Genomic DNA, 25,915 nt, shown 5'->3' on the forward strand with positions numbered 1-25,915 from the left:
ATGGGACAGAGTAACAATGTCACAGAATTTATCCTCTTGGGCCTTACTCAGGATCCTCTTGGGCAAAAAGCATTATTTTTCATGTTTTTATTCATATATGTTGTGACAATGGTGGGCAACCTGCTCATTGTGGTGACAGTGGTTGCCAGCCCATCCTTGGGCTCTCCAATGTACTTCTTCCTTGTCTATCTGTCACTCATGGATGCTGTTTATTCCACTGCCATTTCACCCAAATTGATTACAGACTTACTATATAATAAAAAGACTATCTCCTTCCCAGCCTGCATGGGACAGCTTTTTATAGAACATTTATTTGGGGGTGCGGAGGTATTTCTTCTGGTGGCAATGGCCTATGATCGTTATGTAGCCATCTGTAAGCCACTGCACTATTTGACCATCATGAATCATCAGGTTTGCATCCTGCTGCTGGTGGTGGCCTTGGTCGGAGGTTTTGTGCACTCTGCGGTTCAACTTCTATTTGTGCATAGTCTCCCTTTTTGTGGCCCCAATGTCATCGACCACTTCATCTGTGACATGTATCCATTACTGGAACTTGCCTGCACTGACACCTACTTTATAGGACTCACTGTGGTAGCCAATGGTGGAGCAATTTGTATGGTTGTCTTTATTGTTCTACTAATCTCCTATGGAGTCATCATAAATTCCCTAAAAACTCACAGCCAGGAAGGGAGGCGCAAAGCTCTGTCTACCTGTAGCTCCCACATCATGGTGGTGGTTCTCTTTTTTGTTCCATGTATTTTCATGTATGTTAGACCTGTTTCCAACTTTCACATTGATAAATCCCTAACTGTGGTTTATACAATCATCACTCCCATGTTGAATCCTTTGATATACACCTTACGAAATTCAGACATGAAAAATGCTATGGAAAAACTTTGGTGTAAAAAATTAACTATAGGAAGGAGAATATGTCTCCCACATTGAACATATCTGTTACTAATTATGAATAAGCAATCAGGCAACAAATTGTAACAATGGATAATACAGTCAGTTCAATGGGCTCTCTAGGGATGCTTCTCTTTCTTTATACAGAACCATAAAAAAGTACGAAGAGTTAGTCTTTAAAATTAGAATCAATCTAACAGAAAAATTCTGAAAGACTATTTGTCTTATAACATGTAAAAATAAAATAAGCTCACCCTGTAACTCATTATATTGAAATAGAACTTAAAAGAAAGTGTTTATTTCTTTTCAAAATAGGAAAAAGAATACTTTCAAAAACTTATCATCACCCAAATTGATAGCAAAGTAATTTACTCAATACTTAGAACAAATTTTTAGAATAAAAAGAGTAATTTCTTTTTTATTTGCCAAAGGGTGTGTGCATTCACTTGGAGGGTAGTGAGGAGAGACAGAGTGAGAGAGATGAAAGAGAGAGTGAGAGAGAAAGTGAGAAAGTACCTCCTGTGGGACATGGTCATCCTGAATTCCCTTCTCCTTTTTTTCCTACTGTTGGGATTTTAGGCACACACACATGTATGCCCAATGAGTTTCTCAAGCTGCCAGGTCTGGAACTTGAAGCACACAGTCAAATACGTGTGTGGCATCCAGTTACTTTAATACACCATAGGTTAGCCCCAAAACAGTGATTTTTTTTGAGAGATTTTTGATGTAAGGTACATGTCTTTCCAGAGAGAGAGAGAGAGAGAAAGACAGAGAAAAAGTGAGAAGTCACCCCCTCAGGGGGGTGGCCACACTGCAATCCTTTCTCCATTCTTCTCTCAGGATTTTGGGCATGCATGTACATGTGCTCAGCATCAGTTTTAAGTTGCCAAGTCTAGAACTCCAGCTGAGGCCTACTATGTGGGAGTACAGTAATGTAACCATTATTCTATCTACAGGTCCCCAAACAGTGATTCTTAAATATTAATATTTATTATTTTATCAGCATAGCCAACTTTCTGTAGCTACATTATGCACGTTACCTGAAAATTACTTCCATTTCCCAAGTTAATGTTTACAAATTTTCAATTCAGGATATTTGCATGGTAAATGATACGATGTTTGGTTAAAGGTACCATCAGTGAATCATTTTGTTTAATGGAATGTGGTTGATGGTGAAAATAAATTCTTGATTGTATAAGAGATGTTTCATTTTTATTTTGAAAGTCATCCTATCCAAACGGGTAACCATACTTTTACAATTTTTCCCACTAGTCACTATATACATTTTTGCTATTTTTCAAAGACTAGGTAAGGGCTATTTATGTTTATTATGTGGACTACATGAGTAAAAAAAAATGTGTTATTTTGCATATGCAGTGGGTCCCCTGAAGGTTTTATTCAACTTAAATATTTTATTTAAAAATGATTTGTTTTTCTTGTTTTGTTTTTTATTTTTATTTTATTTATTCATTTATTTATTTTAATTTGACCAGAAAGAGAGACACAGAGAGAAAGAAATAGAGGGAAAGTGAGAAAGCAAGCCACCAGGTCTGGGACTCGAACCATGGTAGACCATGGTCTACCACGTGGGCGTGTCCAGCTCCTTAACCACCACGCCCCCTGCTGGTCCCAAAATTATTTGTTTTTGCATAGACAAAACTTTATAACACGTTTTTCTCAGTCTACAGCCATCTTGGGACATCACAACAGGAAAAAGAGAGGATTGTTTTCATTGTTATACAGAACATCATCTATGTTTTGTAAGATTTTACCTTTTAACTGAAAAAATATTTTAAATTTTATTATTTAAAAACTATAATTTTATGAATATCTATTATGTATAATTTATTTATACTTTTTTATAGTCTCTTACCTAGAATATTATCAATATCATTAAAACTACCTGTCTATATCTTCCTGATGCCATTCCTCTACCTCTTCTGAGGTAATTCCAATGCTGACCTTTTTGGTAATCATAGTTAAAAACAGTCTAATTACACACTATGTATCCTGAAATTATATCATTTATATTTTTTCTTACCTTTATTAAAATTATATAATACAGTACATAGGTTTCTGAATTTTTTAATCACAGTGCTAACTTTCGTAGGTTTGATCATGTTGCTCTGTGGCTTTACTCCCATCATTTTCCTTGCTGTACGTTGTTCCTTATGGGGATAAGCCACAGGTTTTGTGTTCCTTCAGTCAGTGGCTCTGTATTATGTCTAGGTTTTATATGGTTTCCGTGAGTATCCAGAGAGGAATTCTTTTGGGTTAAACAGGATGTTTACACATTCATTTTTATAGATGATAGCAACGTTTTCTTTAATGTTGTATTATAAGTTATATTCCTACCAGTAGTGTGTGACCAGATGTGAAATATTTATTCATATAGAGTATAAATATAGAGTAGAGCCCCATTACTCTAATTCCTTATTGACACCTAATACTGTAAGATTATTGACATTTTTGTGAATGTAACGGGTGTAAGTCTGTGAGTTTATTGCAGTTTTATTTTTCTTTCTTTATGACTGTTGAAGTTGACCATATTCTTTTAAAATATTTTTTGTTAGTTTTTTTTTTTCCATAAGGCGCATGTGCTCACCAGAGAGAGAGAGAGAGAGAGAGAGAGAGAGAGAGAGAGAGAGAGAGAGAGGCAGACATAAAGAGAGGGAAAATGAGAAATCACTCCCCAAGGGCAATGGCCACATTGTAATCCCTTCTCCTCCATTTTCATCTTGGGATTTGGGGCATGCACACACATTATCCTGGCGTGATTTTCAGACTTTGAAATGTAGATGACCATGTGGGACTCCAGTGCTTTAATCACACCATCTGCTGGCCCCCAGCATATTCTTCTCTGCTTATTGGACATTGACTTTTTCCAGTCTTTTATAAAATGAGTATTTATGTCTTTTGCCAATCATTTATTTCACCCATTATAATTAATTTTTTGCAGTTCCTTAGGAATTATGTATACTAATTCAATATTTTATGTATTATAGAGTCTCTTTTTTTAACACTATTACCATTTTATTCAATGAATAGGAACTACTTTATTGAACTTTTTATTTTTATTTTTTAATATTTATTTTTAAGTAGGCAAAAATTGCATCTATTTATCATGTACAACATGTTGACTTGACCCATGCGTAAACAATGTACAATAGCTAAGTTGAGCTATTAAATGTATTAGCTCAAATACATTTAATTTTTGTGGTAAGAACACTTATAATTTACTTTTTTTTAAGGTGTTTGCTATTGGGTGTGTGTGCTCACCAGAAAGAGAGATAGAGAGAGAGAGCAGGAAAGTGAGAAATCATCTCCCAGAGCAGATGGCTATCCCACAACCCTTTCTCCATTCTCCTCCTGGGATTTTGATCACATGTGCCATACATCCAGCAAGATTTTTAAACCATCAGGTTTGGGATTCAAACCCTGGTTTGCAGTGTGAGAGTCTAACACCTTAAGTACCATGCCACCTTCTGGCCCCTGTAATTTGCTTTCTTAACAATGGCCAGGAATATAATACATTATTATTAGCTACAGTCACCATTTGTACAAGGTATCACTTGAATTTATTCTTGTCTAACTGAAATTTCATATCACTTGACTAACCTCTACCCAGTATTTTCACTCTAGCCCCTGGAAAGTAGCATTTTAATTCCATGAATGTAATTTTTTAGATTCCATTTATAAGTGATATCATGTGATATTTGTCTGTGCTTGACTTATTTCACTTACAATAATGTTCCAATTTCATCCATGTTTTTGCAAATGGATGAATTTTCTTCTTTTTAAAGGCTCAATAATATTCCATTGTGTATACATATCATAATTTAAAAAGTGGTATATATACATTGGCTGGTTACTATGAATAATGTTGCAAAACATGAAAGTGCAGATATCTCTTTGACATATTGGTTTCATGTCCTTTGGATACTACTCAGTAGTGGAGTTACTAGACATTATAGTGGAGTTATTCTTAATTTTGAGGAAACTTCATGCTGTTTATCATAATGGCTGGACTGATTTATATACAATCAGCCTTGCTAATATATTTATCCACATTATTTCCACAACTATCTTTCATCTTTATAGTAATAGTCATTTTAACAGGTATGAGATGATTTTTTAATTGTGACTGTAATTCATATTTCTCTGATGATCATTGATTTTTGAACATTTTATTATCTATCTAAAATCATTTGGAACTCTTGTTTGAGAAGTATGTATTTGCATTTTTTTTTTGCCCATTTTCGAACAGGTTATTTATTTTCTTACTCCTATTATTATTACTATTGGTTTTCTGTTGCTTTGAAAACCTATTTATTTATTTATTTTTTTGGAGAGGTTTCTGCTACAGGGCGTGTGCACTCTCCAGAGAGACAGACAGAGACAGAGAGACAGAAAGTGAGAAATCACCCCCCAGGGGGGATGGCCATGCTGCAATCCCTTCTCCTCCATTCTTTTCTCGGGATTTTGGACATGCACGTACACGCTCCAAGCATGAGTTTAAGCCACCAGGTCCAGGACTTGAATCACGGTCAACTACATGAGAGTTCAGCAACATAGCCATTATGTTAACTGCTGGTCCCGTTTTGAAATCATTTTTAAAAAACTAATTTATAAAATATACTTAACCTTCTCAGTTGATAATCCCCAAAGTAGACAAGTGGGATTACATCAGACTAAGAAGTTTCTGCAAAAGACACAGTAATTAGTGTCAATAGACAGCCCACAGAATGGGAAAATATTTTTGTAAACTGCATCAGATAAGGGTCACAAGGAATTGGAGCAGCTGTTTCAAAAAAAGATAATCAATCCTATTAAAAGATGGGAGAAAGAGTTGGAATAACCACTCTCTAAAGATGACATAAGAATAGCTAAAAGTCATATGAAAAAATGCTCAACATCCCTCATTGTAAGAGAAATGCAGATCAAAACAACAATGAGATATCACCTAACCCCAGTCAGAATGTCTAAGATTAAAAAGACAAAGAATGATAAGTGCTGGAGGGGGTGTGGTGAAAATGGAACTCTCTTACACTGCTGGTGGGAATGTAAATTGGTCTAGCCACTGTGGAGAACAATTTGGAGATTCCTCAAAAATCTACAAATAGAACTACCATATGATTCAGCAATCCCATTCCTTGGTATCTACCCAAAGGACAGAAGAATACTTAATCGGAAAAGTGTTTGCACATCGATGTTTATTGTGGCACTATTCACAATTGCTAAGTCATGGAAACAACCCAAATGCCCACAAACAGATGAATGGATAGAAAAACTGTGGCACATATACTCAATGGAATACTATTCAGCCCTAAAAAAACAAAAAACAAAAAACCACAAAACCTGGCTTTTGACAGGAAGCAAGCCAGGCTAAGAAGGAGAGGCATTGTATGTTCTCGCTTAATATATACTGAGTATCTGTACTCTATGACTGAAACTAATTCACCAAAGGATATAGAAACACAGTACATAAATATAAATACCAGATATAGTATGTATGCAAGAGGAGGGTCTGAGGAAGGACATTTAGAAGAAAAATAGGGAGGCATAGTATTGATGTCACAGGGAGGTGTGGTATAGTCTGTTGAGGATGTTTTGTGGTTTTGTCAACTGTGTTGGGGAGAGATGGTCTCCTGTTGAAATATCCATTTTGTAAGATAAATAATAATGTGATTGAATGTACAAAAGAAAATGAAATGAAAAATAAATAAATTAAAAATATTTACTCAATGGAATACTATTCAGCCCTAAACAAAACAAAACAAAACAAAACAAAACCCTGGCTTTTGACAGGGAGTGGATGAATATGGAAGACTTACTGCTGAGTGAAGAAAGCCAGGCTATGAAGGAGAGTCATTATATGTTCTCGCTTAATATATACTGATTAACATTCTTTCCTAATAAATGCAATTTTTATTATATTTAATATCCAAAGAGATGTGTATCTATTTTGAAACTATGTTTCTTTGATTACTTATTACTTAGTTATCCCTAAGCCAATACTTCCTTATTTTATTTCAAGTAAATAGATTTTGTTTTGTTTTGTTTTTGGAGAGATTTTCACTATAGGGTGCATGTGCTCGCCAGACAGACAGAGAGAGACATAGAGACAGAAAGCGAGAAATCCCCCCCCGGGGGGATTATCACGCCACAATCCCTTCTCCTCCATTCTCTTCTCGGGATCTTGGTCACGCACGCACATGTGCCCGGCGTGAGTTTTAAGCCACCAGGTCCGGGACGTGAACCGCAGTCGACTACATGGGAGTCCAGTGACATAGCCATTACGCCAACTGCTGGTTCCCAATGTAAATAGATTTTGATATCTGATAAAAGACTCTTACTAAAACATTTTTCAAAATTAGTATTAGAATAATTTTAGAAGCTTATAAAAATCTAGGATTTTAACTGACAGTTTTAAGTGTGTAATTAATTTGGAAAACAATTGGCACCTTGACCTCTTTCGATTATTCGATGTCTTTACCTCCCAAGTGGCATTGCGGAGAGCCTTCAGCCTCTGATTCCACCATTTTATCATGTCAGATACTTCTTGGCAATGGAGAAATTGTAGATGAGTGAAGTTTATGGTCATGACCCTATATCGTTGTGTAAATATCAGTTTATTGGTTAGAGGTAATGCTGGGAAGTATTTCATGGCAATGAATGGAATGAGTTGTAAATCCATGTGTGGTAGTGCTATAAACAGAAAATGTCTATTCCCATGAAGATAAATAACCACCTCTTTCATGTTTGATTGTATCTACTGCAACAAATCGGACATCAGATATCTGATGGGGCCCCTAATAACAACTGGTACTTAACTGGGATCTCTGTAGTGGCCTTGATGAGGACAAATCCAGGTTACTGAGCACATATATGCTATGCAACTATAATTACAACCAGTTTCTAGATTTAGAAAACACTGAGTGCTTGGAACTTGACTGACATTTAAAAATGGATCAACTGGGTCTAACAGGAGTCTTCTCAATGATGTCTGGTGGAATTTATGTGGAATATCAATATCTTTAGACATTGGGTCTATTCTGAAAGCCCCATCTACAAACTATTTGTACATTTTTGTCACTAATATTTAGATATTCTCTCCAAATTTTGTACTACCTGTCCAATACATAAATGGGATATATCCTTACCCCAGTAAATAGATTTTGTTTTGTTTTGTTTTTGGAGAGATTTTCACTATAGGGTGCATGTGCTCGCCAGACAGACAGAGAGAGACATAGAGACAGAAAGCGAGAAATCCCCCCCAGGGGGGATTATCACGCCACAATCCCTTCTCCTCCATTCTCTTCTCGGGATCTTGGTCACGCACGCACATGTGCCCGGCGTGAGTTTTAAGCCACCAGGTCCGGGACGTGAACCGCAGTCGACTACATGGGAGTCCAGTGACATAGCCATTACGCCAACTGCTGGTTCCCAATGTAAATAGATTTTGATATCTGATAAAAGACTCTTACTAAAACATTTTTCAAAATTAGTATTAGAATAATTTTAGAAGCTTATAAAAATCTAGGATTTTAACTGACAGTTTTAAGTGTGTAATTAATTTGGAAAACAATTGGCACCTTGACCTCTTTCGATTATTCGATGTCTTTACCTCCCAAGTGGCATTGCGGAGAGCCTTCAGCCTCTGATTCCACCATTTTATCATGTCAGATACTTCTTGGCAATGGAGAAATTGTAGATGAGTGAAGTTTATGGTCATGACCCTATATCGTTGTGTAAATATCAGTTTATTGGTTAGAGGTAATGCTGGGAAGTATTTCATGGCAATGAATGGAATGAGTTGTAAATCCATGTGTGGTAGTGCTATAAACAGAAAATGTCTATTCCCATGAAGATAAATAACCACCTCTTTCATGTTTGATTGTATCTACTGCAACAAATCGGACATCAGATATCTGATGGGGCCCCTAATAACAACTGGTACTTAACTGGGATCTCTGTAGTGGCCTTGATGAGGACAAATCCAGGTTACTGAGCACATATATGCTATGCAACTATAATTACAACCAGTTTCTAGATTTAGAAAACACTGAGTGCTTGGAACTTGACTGACATTTAAAAATGGATCAACTGGGTCTAACAGGAGTCTTCTCAATGATGTCTGGTGGAATTTATGTGGAATATCAATATCTTTAGACATTGGGTCTATTCTGAAAGCCCCATCTACAAACTATTTGTACATTTTTGTCACTAATATTTAGATATTCTCTCCAAATTTTGTACTACCTGTCCAATACATAAATGGGATATATCCTTACCCCAGGACATTCTCTCTCCTTTTTTTTTTTTGCCACAAATTTTGCTTCTAGACATACTTCCTGAAGTAGTGCTTGCTAGTGTTATTTACCTGCAATTTCTCCCTTTCAGGACCACCCTGTGGAACTGTATAAAAACATTTTGCTTGAAGTCAGCATACTGTGAAAATTCATAGTAGTATGATCAAATTACTTTTGCCTTCTGCACCTACTTAGGCCCACATTTTTATAAACCATTTCCATCTAAAAATGCAATGTAGGACCAGCAGATGGCATAATGGTTATGTCACTGGACTCCCATGTAGTTGACCAAAGTTTGAATCCCGGACCTGACTACTTAAAACTCACACCAGGCACATGTGCATGCACGCCCAAAATCCTGAGAGGAGAATGGAGGAGAAGGGATTGTGGTGTGGCCACAACCATCCCCTGGGGAGGGGGGGAGGGTTTGCTTTGTCTCTCTGGTGAGCACACACATCTTCTAGCAAAAATCTCTCATAAATAAGTAAATAAACAAACAAATAAATAAATAAAATAAAAATAAAAATTTATTGTAGGGCTGGCACCATTGCGCATTGGATAAGTACTGTGTACTGAAATCCTGATCTCACATGACTCACTGCAGTGAGTCTGGAGACTTTGGAGGGATAGCGGGTGCATGTGCATGTGTGCTCAGAATCCTGATGAGGTGGAAGGATTGTAGTGTGACCATGTTCTGTTGGGCATGCTTTTCCTCTCCATCTTTCTCTAATGAGTGCATTGTCCTTGGCAATTATAGAAATATATTTTTTGAAAATGGAATGCAATTACCTATTTTTATAATTTTTGGATAAAATAACACCTACTTTAAAGTGGAAATTTTAGTTTCATAGAATTTTGTACTTCAATGGTTGAATTTAGTCTTTATCCTGTGGTTTTAGCAAGCTTTGAATTGCTTAATCAAAGGGATTGTTTTTTGCCAAAATAAGATTGAATTTAATCATGAAAAATTCTAGAGAACTGCAATATGAAGCTTCTATTCGGGATTGCCAGGGGCCCCTATTATATTACTTTCTGATATAAAAATGTTCCAGTCCAATTGAGTTTGTGTGGTTGTAAAATCTATTTGTCAAGATAATTTATAGTACAACCAAGATCTTTTGTAGAGTCTTCTTTTACATTGAGTTCACTCAGTACTGACAACTTTATTGGTAACTATAGCTACCATGTTGTACAAAAGATTTCTTCAACTCATTTATATTATTTAACTGAAATTTTTGTTATATTTTCACCAATATTTTCCATTTATCACCCATGATGTTCTCTTCTACTTATTTCTTAAATTTTAATTTACATTTTACATGTAATAGTTGTACACATTTGTGGGGTACAATGTTGTATTTCAAAGGATGCATACAGTGTATGGTAGTCAAGTTGCGCATATAAACATATTTATCATCTTCAGCATTGAACATTACATTATGTGTGTAACCAGTGTTTGTTCTATTATATTTTTTAAAGGTATATATGAGATTGGCAACACCCTTTTTTAGTCTGTTGTGTTATATAACCTAACTGCCTTGTTTACATGCATTTTTGTATAAGCTAATAATTTTTTTCTGAACTTATTCCATGCCCTTGATACCATGTACTCTCTGGTGTCTACTCTTGCTCTTGTTATTTCCATGTCTTTAAGTCTTTCAGTTTCTACCATAGAGTGAGGAAATTTGATATATATTAAGAAGAGACGTATAGTGGGACCAGCAGTTAGTGTAATGACTATGTCGCTGGACTCCCATGTAGTCAACCACGGTTTGAGTCCTAGACCCGGTGGCTTAAACTCATGCCGGGTGCGTGTGTATGCATGCCCAAGATCCCAAGAGGAGAGTGGAGGAGAAGGGATTGTGGCGTGGCTATCCCCTCTGGGGGGTGATTTCTCGCTTTCTATCTGTCTATCTCTCTCTCTGTCTGGCTGGCGAGCACACACGCCCTATAGCAAAAACCTCTCCAAAAAAAGAAAAGAAAAAAAATAATAAAGAAGAGACATATAGTATTTATCTTTCATAGCCTGCCTAATTTCACTTGGCATTATATCTTCTAGATTCATCCCACATTGTGTCAAAAGATAGGATATTATTGTTCATTCTGCCTGAGTAGTATTACACTGTATATAGTGCCATATTGTATTAATCAGTTCATCAGTTGGTGGGCACTCATAATGTCTTATCTATTGTGAAAAATTCTCCAATAAATGTGGATGTGCAAATAATTCTCCAACCAAGATATTTCCTGTCCTTTGTGTAAATACCCAATAGTGGGTTTACTGGTCATATTCTAGGTCAAAATTTACTTTTCGACTTGAGGAACCTCTATATTGTTCTACAACATGGGTATACTAATTTCCATTCCCACCAACAGTGCAGAAGGGTACCTTTTCTCCCCAATCTAGCTGGTGCTTGTTATTCTTTTTTTTTTTTCTTTTTTCTTTATTATAGTCATTCTGATTGGGCTCAGGTGATATACCATTGTAGTTTTAATTTGGATTTCCTTTTTGATAATAGATGTACATTTTTCATATGTTTTTTAGTCATTTTAAGATTTTTCTTTGATAGTTGTCTGCTTGGATTGATTTTCCATTTTTAAATTGGGGTATTCATTTGTTTATGGTGGGTCAGTTGTTTGAATTCTTCATATATTCTTGTTATCAATCCCTTGTCAGAGGTAGTATTTGAAAATATCCTCTCCCATCCTGTAGTTTGTTTCTTTAACTTTATCATTTCCTTTTTTGGGCTGAAGATTTTAGCTTTACATAATTGCATTTACCAATATTGTTATTGTTACTTGTGCTTTAGGGTCTTATAAGAAATCTTTGCCTGCTCTGATATCTTCAAGTGTTTCCCTATGTTTCCAACAGAGTTCTATAGTTGTGGGCTTTATGTCCAGGCCTTTAATCCATTTAGAGTTTTATTTTTGTAAACGGTGAGAGAGAGAGGTCTAGTTTCATTCTTTTTTCGGATGGACATTCAATTTTCCCAGCACTTGAAACGACTATCTTTTTTCCCCTGCTTTGTCTTGGGATTGTTGTCAAAAATCTCACTCCATGTCTTAGCAATTGTGAATAATGCTGCAACCTAAGTGCCTAAGAACTGATGACTGAATTGAAAAAAAAAAGTGAAACATGTACACTATGGAATATTAGTCAACCATAAATAACAATGAAACCCTGTCATTTGATGTAAAGTAGGTAATTATAGATTTAATGCTAAGCTGGAATATGAAAGACAAATACTGTGTTGTGTATTCCTGTTCCATATATCCTGAATATCTGCACTCAGTGGTAGAAATGGAGTGATCTGAAGATATAATAGTGTGGAGAACTCATGGAGATACCAGAGACCATATGGGAGGGAAGTAGATAATAAAGGGCGAGTGAGAGGGGCTCGGGGGGAAACAAAACTTAAGAATATAAAGTTCTCTGTTGAAAATGATGTAATATCTTTCATTTGAGAGTTCAATATGCATACTTTGAAAAAATTATATTGTTTGCTATAGAGAGGTACAATGTTTAAATGTGAAGAAAATATAAAAAATGCAGTTGATTGTATGTTTTTGGATTTATGTCTGGATTCTCTGTTGTTCTATTGGTCTATATGTCTATTTTTGGCTGATGCCATGCTGTTTAATTATTATGATTTGATGTATATTTTGAAATAGTGAAATGCCTCTAACTTTATTCCTTTTGTACTGTATTGTCTTGGCAATACAGGGCTTTTTGTGATTCCAAACAGATTTTATGATTTTTTTTATTATGATCAAGTAGGATTCATCTCAGTGTTGTGAAGAAGGTTTAATATTGGGAACCAGCAGTTAGCGTAATGGCTATGTCGCTGGACTCCCACGTAGTCCACCGTGGTTCGTGTCCCGGACCCGGTGGCTTAACTCTCACGCCGGGCGCGTGTGTGTGCATGCCCAAGATCCCGAGAGGAGAATGGAGGAGAAGGGATTGCGGTGTGACCATCCCCCCTGGGGGGTGATTTCTCACTTTCTGTCTCTATGTCTCTCTCTGTCTGTCTGGCGAGCGCACGCGCCCTACAGTGAAAATCTCTCTCTCAAAAAAAAAGAAGGTTTAATATTCATCAAACAATAAATGTTATACATCATATAAACAGAAGAAAAGATTAAAAAATAATATGACTATATCAATTGACACAGAAAAAAACGTAATTTTTTTTCTGATTAAGACTGATAATTTAAAGGATCAGAAGACCCATTTCAGGTTTTTTTGTTTTAGTGGTTTTTTTTTTTTCTCTTTAAACAGAGATATTTTTGGTATAGGATGCATGTGCCCACCAGAGACAGAAACTCAGAAAGTGAGAAATCATCCCTCAGGGGGAGTGACCATGCCATGATCCCTTCTACTCCATTCTCTTCTCAGGATTTTGGGCATGCATGCACACATGCCCAGTATGAGCTTCAAGTTATCAGGTCCAGGACTCGAACCTCCATCATCTACATGGAAGAAAAGCATCATAAACATTATGCTATCTGCTATACCCACAGCTAACATCATACTAAATGGGGAATAGTTGAAAACTTTCCAATTACAAATGAAAAAAATTAATTGTTCTTATTTCCAGATGACATAAAATCTATATCTATGTCTTTATCTATATAGAGATATATAAAAAGGATACACCAAAAACTCTTAAAAGTGATAAACTTATTCAGTAAAGTCACAGGATACAAATTCAACATACAAAAATCTGTAGTATTTTTGTCCAATAATAATGAATGAATTAGGAAATAAATAATTAAAACAATCCACTTACAATAGCCAAAAAACAATAAAATATTAAAGAATAAATCTAACCAAGGAGGTGCATAATCTCTTCAATGTCTTCTAAATAAGTCCCAAAGTAAAGCTTCTATATAGATACAGTGAGAGTTAACATTTTTGGGGTGTTTGGAAGATTTTTAGCTCATAAATGCCCTCTTAAAATTATCTTTAGTGTAGGGACAACAGATGGTGTACAGATTAAGGCACTGGATCTCACATGGTCAGCTTGTAGTTTGTGTCCCAGTCCCGGTGGCTTGAAGATAACCCAAGGCATGTGTGCATGGGTGCCCAAAATCCTGAAAGAATATTGGAAGAGAAGGAATTACAGTGTGGCCATCACCCTGAGAGGTGATTTCTGACTTTCTCTTTCTGTCTCTTTGATGAGCACATGTGCCCTATAGCAAAAACTAATAAGAAAAGAAAAATAAAATGTTTAGTGTGGTAAAATATTTTACCGAAAAGGATTATGGAACCTAAAGAATTTTTTTCCTGTCTTTCTTGTATTTTGTCTTCTCTTCTTTCCTTTTTTTTTTTTTTTTGCTTTTTCTTTCTTTTTTTATGACCTATTCATTTATTTTCCCATAAAGCTCATATTCATTGACTTTATATCAAATGTCCAGGTTCCATGTTTTTATGACTGAATAGTGTTCCATAGAGCACAGGAGCCACATTTTTGTAATCCACTTGTCTATTTTTAGATATTTGAGTTAATTCTATGTTCTAGTAATTGTAACTACTGCTACAAAAATATGGATATGCAAATATTTTTCTGACTGAAGGTTTTACCATACTCTGAGTAGATACCAAAGAGTGAAAATACTGGATTATATAGTAGTTCTATTTCTATATTTCTGAGGAATCTCTATATTATTATCCATAGCAGTTGCACTAATTATAATCCCATCAATAGTGTAGAAGAGTTTACACCATCACCTTTACACCATAGCCTCGCCAGCACTTATCATTCTCTATTTTTTTTTTAAAATTTTAGCCATTCTGACTGGGGTTTTGTGTTATCTCATTGTGATTTTGATGAGCATTTCCCTCATTATTAGAGATGTTAAGCATTTTTTTATGCTTTTTGGCTATTTGTATGTCTTACTTGGAAAATTGTATGTTCAGCTCATTTGCCCATCTTTTACTTGGACTGAATTATTTTAATGGATTAGGTGCTTGAATTCCCTGTATATTCTGGTTATCAGTCCCTTATCTGAGGCATAGTTTGCAGATATATATTTCCCACTCTGAGGGTTATCTACTCACTATAATTACTGTTTTTGTTTTTGTTTGTGCTGAACAGAAGCCTTTTAGCCAAATACAGTCTCATTTGTCTATTTTTGCTACTATGGCCTGTGCTTTGGGGTCTGGGTTCTACAGTTTTGTGTTTAGATCCTTGGTGCATTTTTGAGAACTGATTTTTGTTAATGTTGAAAGACAGGGGCCTAGTTTAATTCTTCTGCAGGTGAATATGCAAATTTTGTAAGCACCCTTTGCTAAAGAGATTTTTCTTTTTCCACTGGATTATCTTGTGCCCTTTGTCAAAGATTAGTTGACTGTGTGTCTTGAGGTCTTTTGGGGGTTTTCAATTCTGTTCCAGTGATCTACCTGCCTGTTTTTGCACCAAAATCATGCTGTTTTGATTATCACTGTTTTGTAATATGTTTTCAGATCAGGAAATGTGATGCTTCCTACGTTAGTACCCTTGCATTGTATTGCTTTGGCTATATGGGGCCTTTTATAATTCTGGTAAATTTTATGATTGTTTTTACTATTCCTGTAAGAAATATTTCTGGTAGTTTGATTGTATTGCATTGAATTTGTAGATTAATCTGGGTAGGATTGTCACCTTGAATATATTAATTCTTCTGATCAAAAAACATGAGATTTTTTTTCCCACTTTTTTTGTGTCATGTCTAATTTTCTTTTTAAAGTGTTTATAGTTTTCCTTGTAGAGGTCTTTCACTTCTTTGGTTAGGTTTATTCCTATTTATCTTATTTTTTTTTTGCTATTGCAAATTAGATTGCTTTCTTCAATTCTATTTCAGTTTTTTAATTGCTAGTGTCTAAAATGATACATATTTTTGTATGTTGATTTTATATCCTACTACTTTACCACATTCATTTATCACTCACAGGAATATTTTGGTGTGTGTGTCTGTGGACACTTGGATTTTCTATATATAGAATTTTATCATCTTCAAATAGAGATAATTTACTTTTTCTTTTCTACTTGAATGCCTTTTATTTCATTTCTTGTCTGATTGCATTAGCTAGAACTTCTAATACTCTGTTGAAAAGAAATGGAGAGTGTAGGTAGCTTTATCTTATTACAGTTTTTAGATATGAGTTGCAACAGATGGCTCTTATTGTGTTGAGGAATGTCCCTTCTATGCCAATTTTGCTGAGAATCTTAATCACCCTCCAGGGGGCATGGCCTCACTGCAATCCCTTCTCCATTCTCCTCTTGGGATTTTGGGCATGCAGGCACATATTCTCAGCATGAGATTTTGGTTACAGGGTCTGGGACTCAAACTGTAGACAACTACATAGGAGTCCAGTAACACAACCAATTATGTCATTTGCTGGTCTCAGGTGTATAATCTTTTTAACGTGTTGTTGGATATGATTTACTTGTATCTTGTTGAGAATTTTTGCATTTGTATTATTCAGGGTTATTGAGTCGTAGTATTCTTTGTTGTTGTTGTTGTTGTTATGTCCTTGTCTCTTTGGAAACAGGATGATGAAGGTTTCTTAAAATGAATTATGAAGTATTTCTTTCTATTGAATTGTTAGAAATAGTTTGAAGAGAATTAGGGTTAGTTATGGTTTAACAGCTTTAAAAAATTCAGAAATGAAGCCATTAGGACCTGGGCTTTTCTTTTTAAGGAGATTATTTATTACTGATTCAATCTCATTGCTTGACATTGGTCTATTGAGGCATTCTATTTCTTCCTGTTCCAATCTTGGTAAATTACATATGTCCAAAACTTTGTCCATCTCTTCTAGTTTTTTTGTTGTTGTTGTTGGCATATAATCACTCATACTATACTCTGTTGATGTTTCATATTTCCGTTATATCCGTTGTAATAATGTTGTTTCCTTGCTGATTTGATTTATATGCTTTATTTCTCCATTCTTCTTGATTAATCTAGGTCATAGTGTGTCAATTTTATCTTCTAAAAGAACCAACTTTTAGTTTCATTTATTTTCTGAATAGATCTTTTAGTCTCTATTACGTTTCTTTTTCTCAAATCTTTATTATTTCCTTTCTCCTAGTATTTTTGTTGTTGTTTTTCCAGTTTCCTGAGTTGTGTTGTTAGATTATTTATTTGCCACCTCTCTGTATTTTAGTTTTTTTTTTTTCTTGTTGGCTCTGATTGTTGTGAAATTTTCTCTTGTGACTGCTTTTGCTATGTTCCATAGGTTATAAAAACTTGGTTTATTTTTAAAATTATTGTTGCTTTCTATTAACTCAGTCATAATTATTTCTGTCATTGTAGTTATTCAGAAGTAGGTTGTTTAGTTTGCATATGTTTGTGTATTTTCAAGAGCTCTCTCTGTAGAGATTCAGGTTTGATTACATTACAGTTGGAAAAGATGCTGTATATAGCTTCTATATATTTGAATTTGTAAAGCAAAAATATTCTATGTAGGTGTGAGAAAATTTTATATTTTGTGGTTGTTGGATGAAATGTTCTATAGATGTCTATCAAGTGTATTTCATTTATGTTTTCATTTAGATCTAGTATCTCTTTGTTTATCCTTTGTCTGGTTGATATGTAGTGAGACAGTGAGGTGTTGAGATCCCCAACAATTATTGTGTTGTACCCTATCCGTAGAAGGTTACATATTAGATCTTGCATACCAACAACTGTTTGCCCATTTTGTTCCCATACCCTAACATGGCTATCTGCTTCTGAAAACTTGCTTGCTCTTCCCATGAGAAAATAGCTCGTGCTAGCCATACAGAAAACTGTATCCGGAATGACATCCTGTACCTGCTACTGTCTTTGTTAACTAGCCCCAAACCCTTTTGTTTAGCAATGTAACTGCTTGCATGAAAACCACACTCCCCTAGAAATAATTAACCTGCTTGATTCAGCTTCTGTAACTGCTTATATAGAAACCCCTGCTAACTGACCCCCTATAAAAAGACTACTCAAATTTCAGTCAAGGATATAGTTCTGATTCTTGACCCCTGAGCCTCAGGCAATAGTTGCTGGTCAACTAATAAAGACTCTCTTTAAACTTAATCTGGCTTTGGTGGTCATTTATTTAGTGGCACTCTACAACATATCTCTTCCTTGAGATATAACAGTCTCTCTTTCATGTACTAGTGTTGGGTACATAAATATTTAAAAGTGTTAACAAGTGAACTACTCATTGATCATTTCCACTAACCAGTTATCTCCCTTGCCTTCTAGGAAGTGCAGGCTTTTGATAACTGGAGAGGTCAGCGATATTTAGGATATAATGGGAATACCTCAGTCCAAGTCATTCAAGCCCATTATGCTGGACTGTATGTTGACTAATTTAAAAAAAGGCTTTTCTGGTGATTATGGATTTAAAATAAAACCAGAAAAGTTGAGAGCCCTTCTTTCAAGGTTGTATGGCTGCCACAAGAAACCTTACGTCTCCCTACCATGTGGACTATGTACAATGTTGCTACTGGAACCTTTGGAGACCCTGAGCAGTTTCTCAATGTGGACTTCTGGTTACAGATAGCTCAAGTCACTCCATCCTGGGAGTGAATCTACATTAGAGGGGAAAACCAATGCATTATTTTGGCTGTCCATTTTATGCCCCCAGTACCAAACACTGACCAAAAGAAAACCACAGCTCCAATCCAGCAGGGTCCCCCAGAAGAGGAGCCATTAGCAGTTCCACTCCCATATGTCTTGGCTGAGCCAGTTTCAAAACCTCTGTCTGCATCTGTTTTCTCAAGGCCTGAAGAGCAGCCCCATGAGCCAGCACCAGCTCTACCAGCTCAGGGGGGAGGCTGCTAGCTGTCTTGTATCCTGAACCCAGATTCTGCTTCCCCCAGATCCTACTGTTACCCAGGAAGCCACAGCAGACTGGGGCAACCTTACTCTTCAGAAACTTTTTCAGGAGACCCAAATATTCCCCCACCCCAGATAGGTGTAGATGGGACTATTACTGAAGGAGAGTAACTCTCTACTATCAGCCCTTCACCACCACCAGTTTGCTTAATTGGAAACACCACACCCCTCTACTTGAAATAGACCCAGGTAATGATAGATCTCATGGAGTCTATACTACAAACCCACCAGCCCACCTGGGATGAGTGTCGACAACTACTACTCACCCTACTTAACACAGAGGAGTGTTGCAAGGTCCTTGTGGCAGCAAAGAAATGGCTACAAGTGCATGCTCCAATGATGTGGTAGATCCCGAGGCTTGGGCCAGAACTGTTTTTCTGAATAAAAAGCCTGACTGGGATTTCAATACTGAGGGTGGCCACACCCATGTCAACATGTATCTAGAGTAACTCCTACAGGAAATGAAATCCAATACAAAGAAACCTACTAACATAGCAAAAACTACAGAAGTAATTCAGAAGACAGATGAATCACCAGGGCAGTTTTATGAGAGCCTCTGCAATGCATATTGGATCTATACTATATTTGATGTGGAGATTTCCGAAAGGCACCAAATGATTAATGCCATCATTGTCACTTAATCGGTCCCTGGCATTCATACAAAAACTCCAAAAGCAAGAAGTCTTTGCTGGGATGAATGTCACCCAGCTCCTAGAGATTGTGAATTTAATCTTCATGAACCAAGACTAAGAGGAAACAAAGGAAGAAGATTGGTGGATGAAGCAAAAGGCCACCCTGTTGGCTGCTGCCCTCAGGCAACCAGATGTCCCACTTGGTCCAACAGGGGGGCCCAAAACTGGCCATTCCATGCTTAAACCAATGCAGTGCACATACTACAGAGGATGAACACTGGGAAGACAAATATCCCAAGAAGAAGGCAAACCAAGGAAGTACAACCAGAAGCCCACTGGGAGCCCCCAAGTATTTCCACCCAGAGCCCTAAGAGACCTCCTAACCATAATGGAATAAAAATAGAACCAACTAGATTCCATGATCCTAGGACCCTGAGAGCTCCTGATCAACATCAAATTAGGGGGCCAAGAGGGAACCAGCAGTTGGCATAATGGCTATGTCGCTGGACTCCCATGTAGTAGACCATGGTTCGAGTCCCAGACCCAGTGGCTTAAACTCACGCCAGGCGCATGTGGGTGCATGTCCAAGATCCCAAGGGAAGAACACAGGATAAGGGATTGCAGTGTGGGCATCACCCCTGGGGAGTGATTTCTCACTTTCTATCTCTTTATCTCTCTCTGTTTTTCTTGTCTCTATGTCTCTCTCTGTCTGTCTGGCGGTGGAGTAGCCCTAAAGCAAAAAAACTCTCCAAAAAAAAAAAAAAGTAAAAAAAAAAAAAGAGTAGGGAGCCAACTGATAACATTTATGGTAGATACTGGTGGTGAACACATTGTTGTAACCCAGCCTCTGGCTTTCCCATCAGGCCGAAAAACTTCTATGATGGGTTCCATTGGAAATACCAGGACAAGCCCTTCTTGTAGGCAAGAAACTGCCAATTAGGGAGACATTTGATTACATATGCTTGATTGCCCAGTCCCATTGCAGGAAAGGGACCTATTGACTAAACTTGGAGTACAATTCAGCTTTGAGTAGTCAGGCTCAGTTGCTTTAACCATCAGCCTTGCCAAAGTCCTAACTGTGATAATGCCCCAAGAGGAGGAATGGTGAACACTCACCCCTGAGGCACCCAGTGGAGATGATAAAGTTCTTTCTTCACTTGTTAGAGATTTTCCTGCAGTCTGGGCTGAAGGGAGCCTGCCAGAGATGACAATTAACCACCCACCTGTAGTGGTCAAACTGACACCTCTGGTACAACCCATTGGCCTTTGATGTACCCAATAAACTGAGATGCTAGACTGACCATACAGAAGTATATTGACCAGCTCAGGGAAGCTGGAATCCTGGCCGAATGTCAGTCTTCCTGGAACACTCCCTTCTTCTCTGTGAGGAAGGGAGCCTCTGAAGACTTCCTTGGGGAAGTGCCTTAACCTCAATCACTGTTTCTTGAGAGGTAATGTCATAGCCAGCATATCAAGTACTATCTTTCATGTAGGTCCTACCATCACTGAAGAGAGTGAGATTGACAGTCATTAGCAGTATGTATATAAGATCAGGATGTCAAGAAAAAACTTCATCAAGGGCCTATTTCCAATTGTGGTCAGGAGGTTCCAAGGTAGCTGGGAGGAAGCTACCTTGTTGAGGTAGCTTCCTTGTTGAAGGTTAAGGTTCTGCAGAATTTAGAGTCTAATTTGGGGATTTCAAGTTAATAGGCCCTGGGAATGGGCCATCCTAGAGCTGGCTAGCCATTTGCATCCCCTTGTGTTTATCAGTGTAGTCACTTAATGAGGGACCCAGGCATTAATAACTTGGCCTAAATTTAACTTGTCTGCCTCTTTAATTGATTCAACAGTGGCAGCAAGAACTTGTAGGCAATGGATTCATCCACATGCCAACATGTTTAATCTTTTAGACAGGTAGGTAATAGGTCTCTCCCAAGGCCCAGTGGACTGAGTCAGAACTCATAGTGCTGTCTTACTTTTTTCATATATGATGTCTGGGAGTCCTAAAGCTGAGGGTTTCCCAAGACTTGACCTATCTTGGAAAGCCTACTCTTGGAGGGGTCCCCATTCAAAGGAGCCTCCCTCTGGGCCTTTTAATAATTCTTAAAGTGGCTTAGACTTTTCAGCAAAGCCTGGGATTCAAATTCTACAGAATACTGTGTCTCCCAAGAATTTGCATAGTTGCTTCTGGGTGGTGGGCTGAGGCAATCCACACATCACCTGCTTTTATTCATGCCCAAGAGCATGATGTCCTTTAGTCACAGTGAATTCTAAGAATTGTACCTGGGTATGGCAGATTTGGGCCTTTTACCTTGAGAGTTTGTACCCAGCCTGGGATAGAAGCTTGAGCAGCTCTTGAGAACACTTCCAGCAATTTTCTTGGGTTGCTCCAGTGAGCAGAAGGTCATTGACATACTAAAGCAGAATGCACCCAGTCTTTTGGCTTGGAAAAATTTTCCAAGTCAGCAGCATGTGCTTATCCAAACAAAACTGAAGAATTCTTGAAGCCCTGAGAGATCCAGGACCAGGAGTACTGAGTTTTCTTTTGGGAGTCTGGATCTTCTCATTCAAAAGCAAATATCAGTTTGCTGATGGCTGCTAGTCACAGGCAAAAGAAAGCATCCTTGAGATCAAGAAAAGTGAACCTTTCTGAATCTGCTGGGAGAGCACTCAGCAAAGCATATGGGTTTTGTATGGTGGGATGTAAGGTCACCAAGGTGGCATTCACAGCTCACAAATCCTGTAGTGTCTGATAGTCTCCAGAGGAAGGATTGTTCCAGGGGGACTGGCATTTGACCAGGATCCCAGCTCTCTGGACTGGTTGATGTGCTTCTTTTTGGCCAGTCTAGCATGTTGGCTTATTGTGTACTGTCAAAAGTGCACAGGCTACACTTGAGGTGTCATTTTGACCACTATAAGCAAGTGATTGATTGCCATTCCTGGTAAGCTCCTCTCATCCCAGACTGCAGAAAAATATATAAGAAGTGAAGAAAGTACTTCATCATTTTCGTGTGGTGCCTCAGGGGCAACCATTTGCCATTCTTCCTCCTGGTGCACTGCCACAGTTAGGATTTTGTCAAGGCTAATGGTTAAAGCAGCTGAGCCTGATAAGTCAAAGCTGATTTTCACTCTAAGTTTAGTCAATAGGCTCCATCCCAGCAATGGGACTGGGCAATTTGGCAGGTACTAGAACTCATGAGTAACCAAGTGTTCCACTAACTAGCAGCTTCTTGCCTGTAAGAAAGGCTGGTTCTGGTGTTTCCAGTTGCTCCCAGTAGCTTTTCAGTCTGAAAGGGGAACCAGGGACTGAGTTACAACAGAATGTTCAGTGCCGGTATCTACCAAAAATGTCATTGGTTGGCCCCCTACCTTGATGTGACCAGGGGCTCCCAGGGGTCCAGGATCATGGATCCCAGTATGTCCTATTGTGATTCTATCATGGCTAGGAAGTCTCTCAGGGGCTCTGGGTGGAAAGCCTTGGGGGCTTCCAGTGAATTTCGGGTTATTTTTTGATTTTCCTTCCACTTGGGGTACTTGTCCTTCCAGTACCCATCCTCTTTGCAGTAAGCACATTGGAATGGTCTAAGCCTGGGGTGCCTGATTTTTGGCCCCCATCTTGGGCCAGAATAGGTATCTGGTTTTCTGAGGGCAGCAGCCAGCAGGGCTGCTTTCTACTTCATCTGCCAGTGTGCTTTCTTTTTTCTCCTCTAGGTCTCGGTTCATGAAGACTCAATCAGCAATCTCTAGGAGTTGGGTGGCATTCATTCCAGCAAAGCCTTCCTGATTTTGGCATTTTCTACAGATATCAGGGGCTGATTGGCAACAAACGCAGCATTAATTATCTGTTGGCTTTACGAGCTCTCCAAATCAAACAGAGTATAGATCCAGTATGCTTTGCAGAGCCTCTCATAAATCAGCCCTGGCAGCTCGTTTGTCTTTTTAATTATTTCTTTAGTTTTTGCCATATTTGTAGGTTTCTTTCCACCTTCTTTCATCCCTTGCTGGAGTGCCTCTTGATACTTGCTCAGATTGGCACAGCCATCCTCAGTATGGAAATCCCAGTTAGGCTTTTCATTAAGAAAGGCAATTCTGGCCCATGCCTCAGAATCTACCTCGACATTGGGGGCATGCTCTTGGAACTATGCCATTGCTGCTACAAGGACCCTGTGGTGCTCCTCCATGTTGAGTAGGGTGAGGATCAGTTGTCGGCAGTCATCCCAAATGGACTCATGGGTTTGGAGTATAGACTCCATGAGATCTATCATTGTCTATGACTGTTTCAAGAAAGGGGGTGTGTGGTGTTTCCAATTAAGCAAATTGGTGGTGGTAAAGGGCTGGTAGTAGAGGGTTACTCTGCCTTCCATAATAGCCCCATCTGTGCCTATCTGGGGAGGCTCTCAGGTGTCTCAGAGGGGCATCTGAAGTGAAGTTTGCCCAGGGCTTCCATGGCTAACCAAGTGACAGGAGGTGAGGCAGAATCTGGATGTAGAATTCAATATGGTTGGCAGACTCCCTTCTGAGTGGGCAGAACTGTCGCTGGGAACTTGGGCTGCTCTTCAGGCTCTGGGGACAAAGATAGATCTAATTTACTAGTTTTAAAACTAAAAAGGGGGACTCTAGGGCTCCTCTCTACCTGTGCTGCCAAATCATTTTCTTTAACCATATCTAAATAGAATAATTTAAATCTGACTTTTGATTAAAAATTATGTCTATGGAATACTACTTGGCAGTACAAAAACTTCCCCAAGCAAAAGTCACTTTTAAGATGTCGCCAGATGGGACCAGCAGTTAGCGTAATGGCTATATCACTGGACTCCCACGTAGTCGACTGTGGTTTGAGTCCTGGACCCAGTGACTTAAACTCATGCCGGGCGTGTGTGTGCGTGCGGGCCCAAGATCTTGAGAGGAAAATGGACAAGAAGGGATTGTGGCATGGCCATCCCCTCTGGGGGGGTGATTTCTCACTTTCTATCTCTCTATCTCTCTCTGTCTGTCTGGTGAGCGCACGCACCCTAGAGCAAAAACCTTTCCAAAAATAAAAAAATAAAAAAGATGTCGCCAGATTGGATCTGGCAAGGTCTAACTCCTTTAATAACCTGGGGAAGAGTGTTTCTCTCTGTGCTTACTCCTACAGCTCTGGTTTGGATCCCTTCTCTGTGAGTCAATCTGCACACCATAAGATGGCATCAAACACTGCAAAGCTCGATACCAAGATTACACCTGAAGATTCAGGAAAAGAAGAAGACCAAGAAAAGAAAGAAAAGGCCAGCCACAGTGAGTCCTAACACCTGCAGTGACATCAAAGCATTAACAAATGATGCTCAGGAACTGCTGAAAGAACAAAATAAAGAATCAACTCCTGAGAACTTGTTTATAGCTGCCTGTGTCAAATTGACTGCTAACTCAATGACAGTGTGTTATGCTTACTGTTGTTAAGTCAACCCTCTTTAGCACTTGCTAATCATGAACCCGTGCAAGGTGAATTATGACAGTGCATTGGACATAATATGTGGATGAAATTGGCTCAAATGTTAAATTTGACTACCTTTTGTTTACAACATAGTGAGTATGTTCAATATATACTAGGGTCCTATTTACAACCAGTGTGTAAAACCCTTGAAGAGATTCGACAGTTGACTATTTCCCAAAATATGAACAAAAACATTATATATATATATAAATAACTGGGGATCTATGTCTAAAACCACCTAAAGGTCACAATGATACTTGTATGCAAGTACAAGATTGTGTATCCAACTCTCTACACTTGCCACCAGGATCTCATTCCTACAAAAACAAAAAAAAAACTGTTACAATTATTTCTGTGAGAAATCTTTATATTTTGTGCTATCCTATTTACCTACTGTGGTATTCAACTGATATCTATGTGTATCTCCTGCTGCCAAAAGCTCTCTTAGGCAAGCCCAGTTCATGTGGGCTTTAAAACAAAAACGGGGGAAATGTAGGGACATGTTTTGAGAAAAGCTTTGTGGATGTGGGGACATGCTCTGAACAGACATCACATGTCTCTTTAAGGAGATAGCAGAAGTCTTGCAGCATTTCCTTTCCTTGACCCTTCCTGCAGGCAGAGCATTCTGTGGAATTTACAGGGGCTGCTCTGGGGACACAGCTGCAGAGCTCAGGCCACATCCTGTTACCACTACATCAAGACTAACCCCTGCTCTTCTTTGTGTAATCTCTATAGCTTAA

The 25,915-nt window shown here is 38.0% G+C and overlaps 1 protein-coding gene across 1 annotated transcript; it reads left to right on the forward strand.

Annotated features, from left to right (window-relative positions):
* LOC102489561 (olfactory receptor 4A5-like) lies at positions 1-25,915 on the forward strand. The gene is made up of 7 exons (XM_006157903.2): positions 1-899; positions 980-1,007; positions 15,682-15,759; positions 18,438-18,532; positions 19,058-19,180; positions 24,840-24,979; positions 25,791-25,915. Exons 1-7 carry the CDS (start codon positions 1-3, stop codon positions 25,913-25,915), a joined length of 1,488 nt encoding a protein of 495 aa, XP_006157965.2.

Source organism: Tupaia chinensis, unplaced genomic scaffold, assembly GCF_000334495.1.
Source record: "Tupaia chinensis unplaced genomic scaffold, TupChi_1.0 Scaffold000564_1, whole genome shotgun sequence".
Taxonomy (NCBI): Eukaryota; Metazoa; Chordata; class Mammalia; order Scandentia; family Tupaiidae; genus Tupaia; species Tupaia belangeri.

Excerpts from the sequence above, each read along its gene's own strand:
- LOC102489561 (XM_006157903.2), top strand. The coding sequence starts at position 1 with ATGGGACAGAGTAACAATGTCACAGAATTTATCCTCTTGGGCCTTACT. Across the intron at positions 1,008-15,681 it reads TTGTAACAATGGATAATACA|ATCAGGAAATGTGATGCTTC; the intron begins GTCAGTTCAATG and ends ATATGTTTTCAG. Across the intron at positions 15,760-18,437 it reads TGGGGCCTTTTATAATTCTG|GAAGTGCAGGCTTTTGATAA; the intron begins GTAAATTTTATG and ends CTTGCCTTCTAG.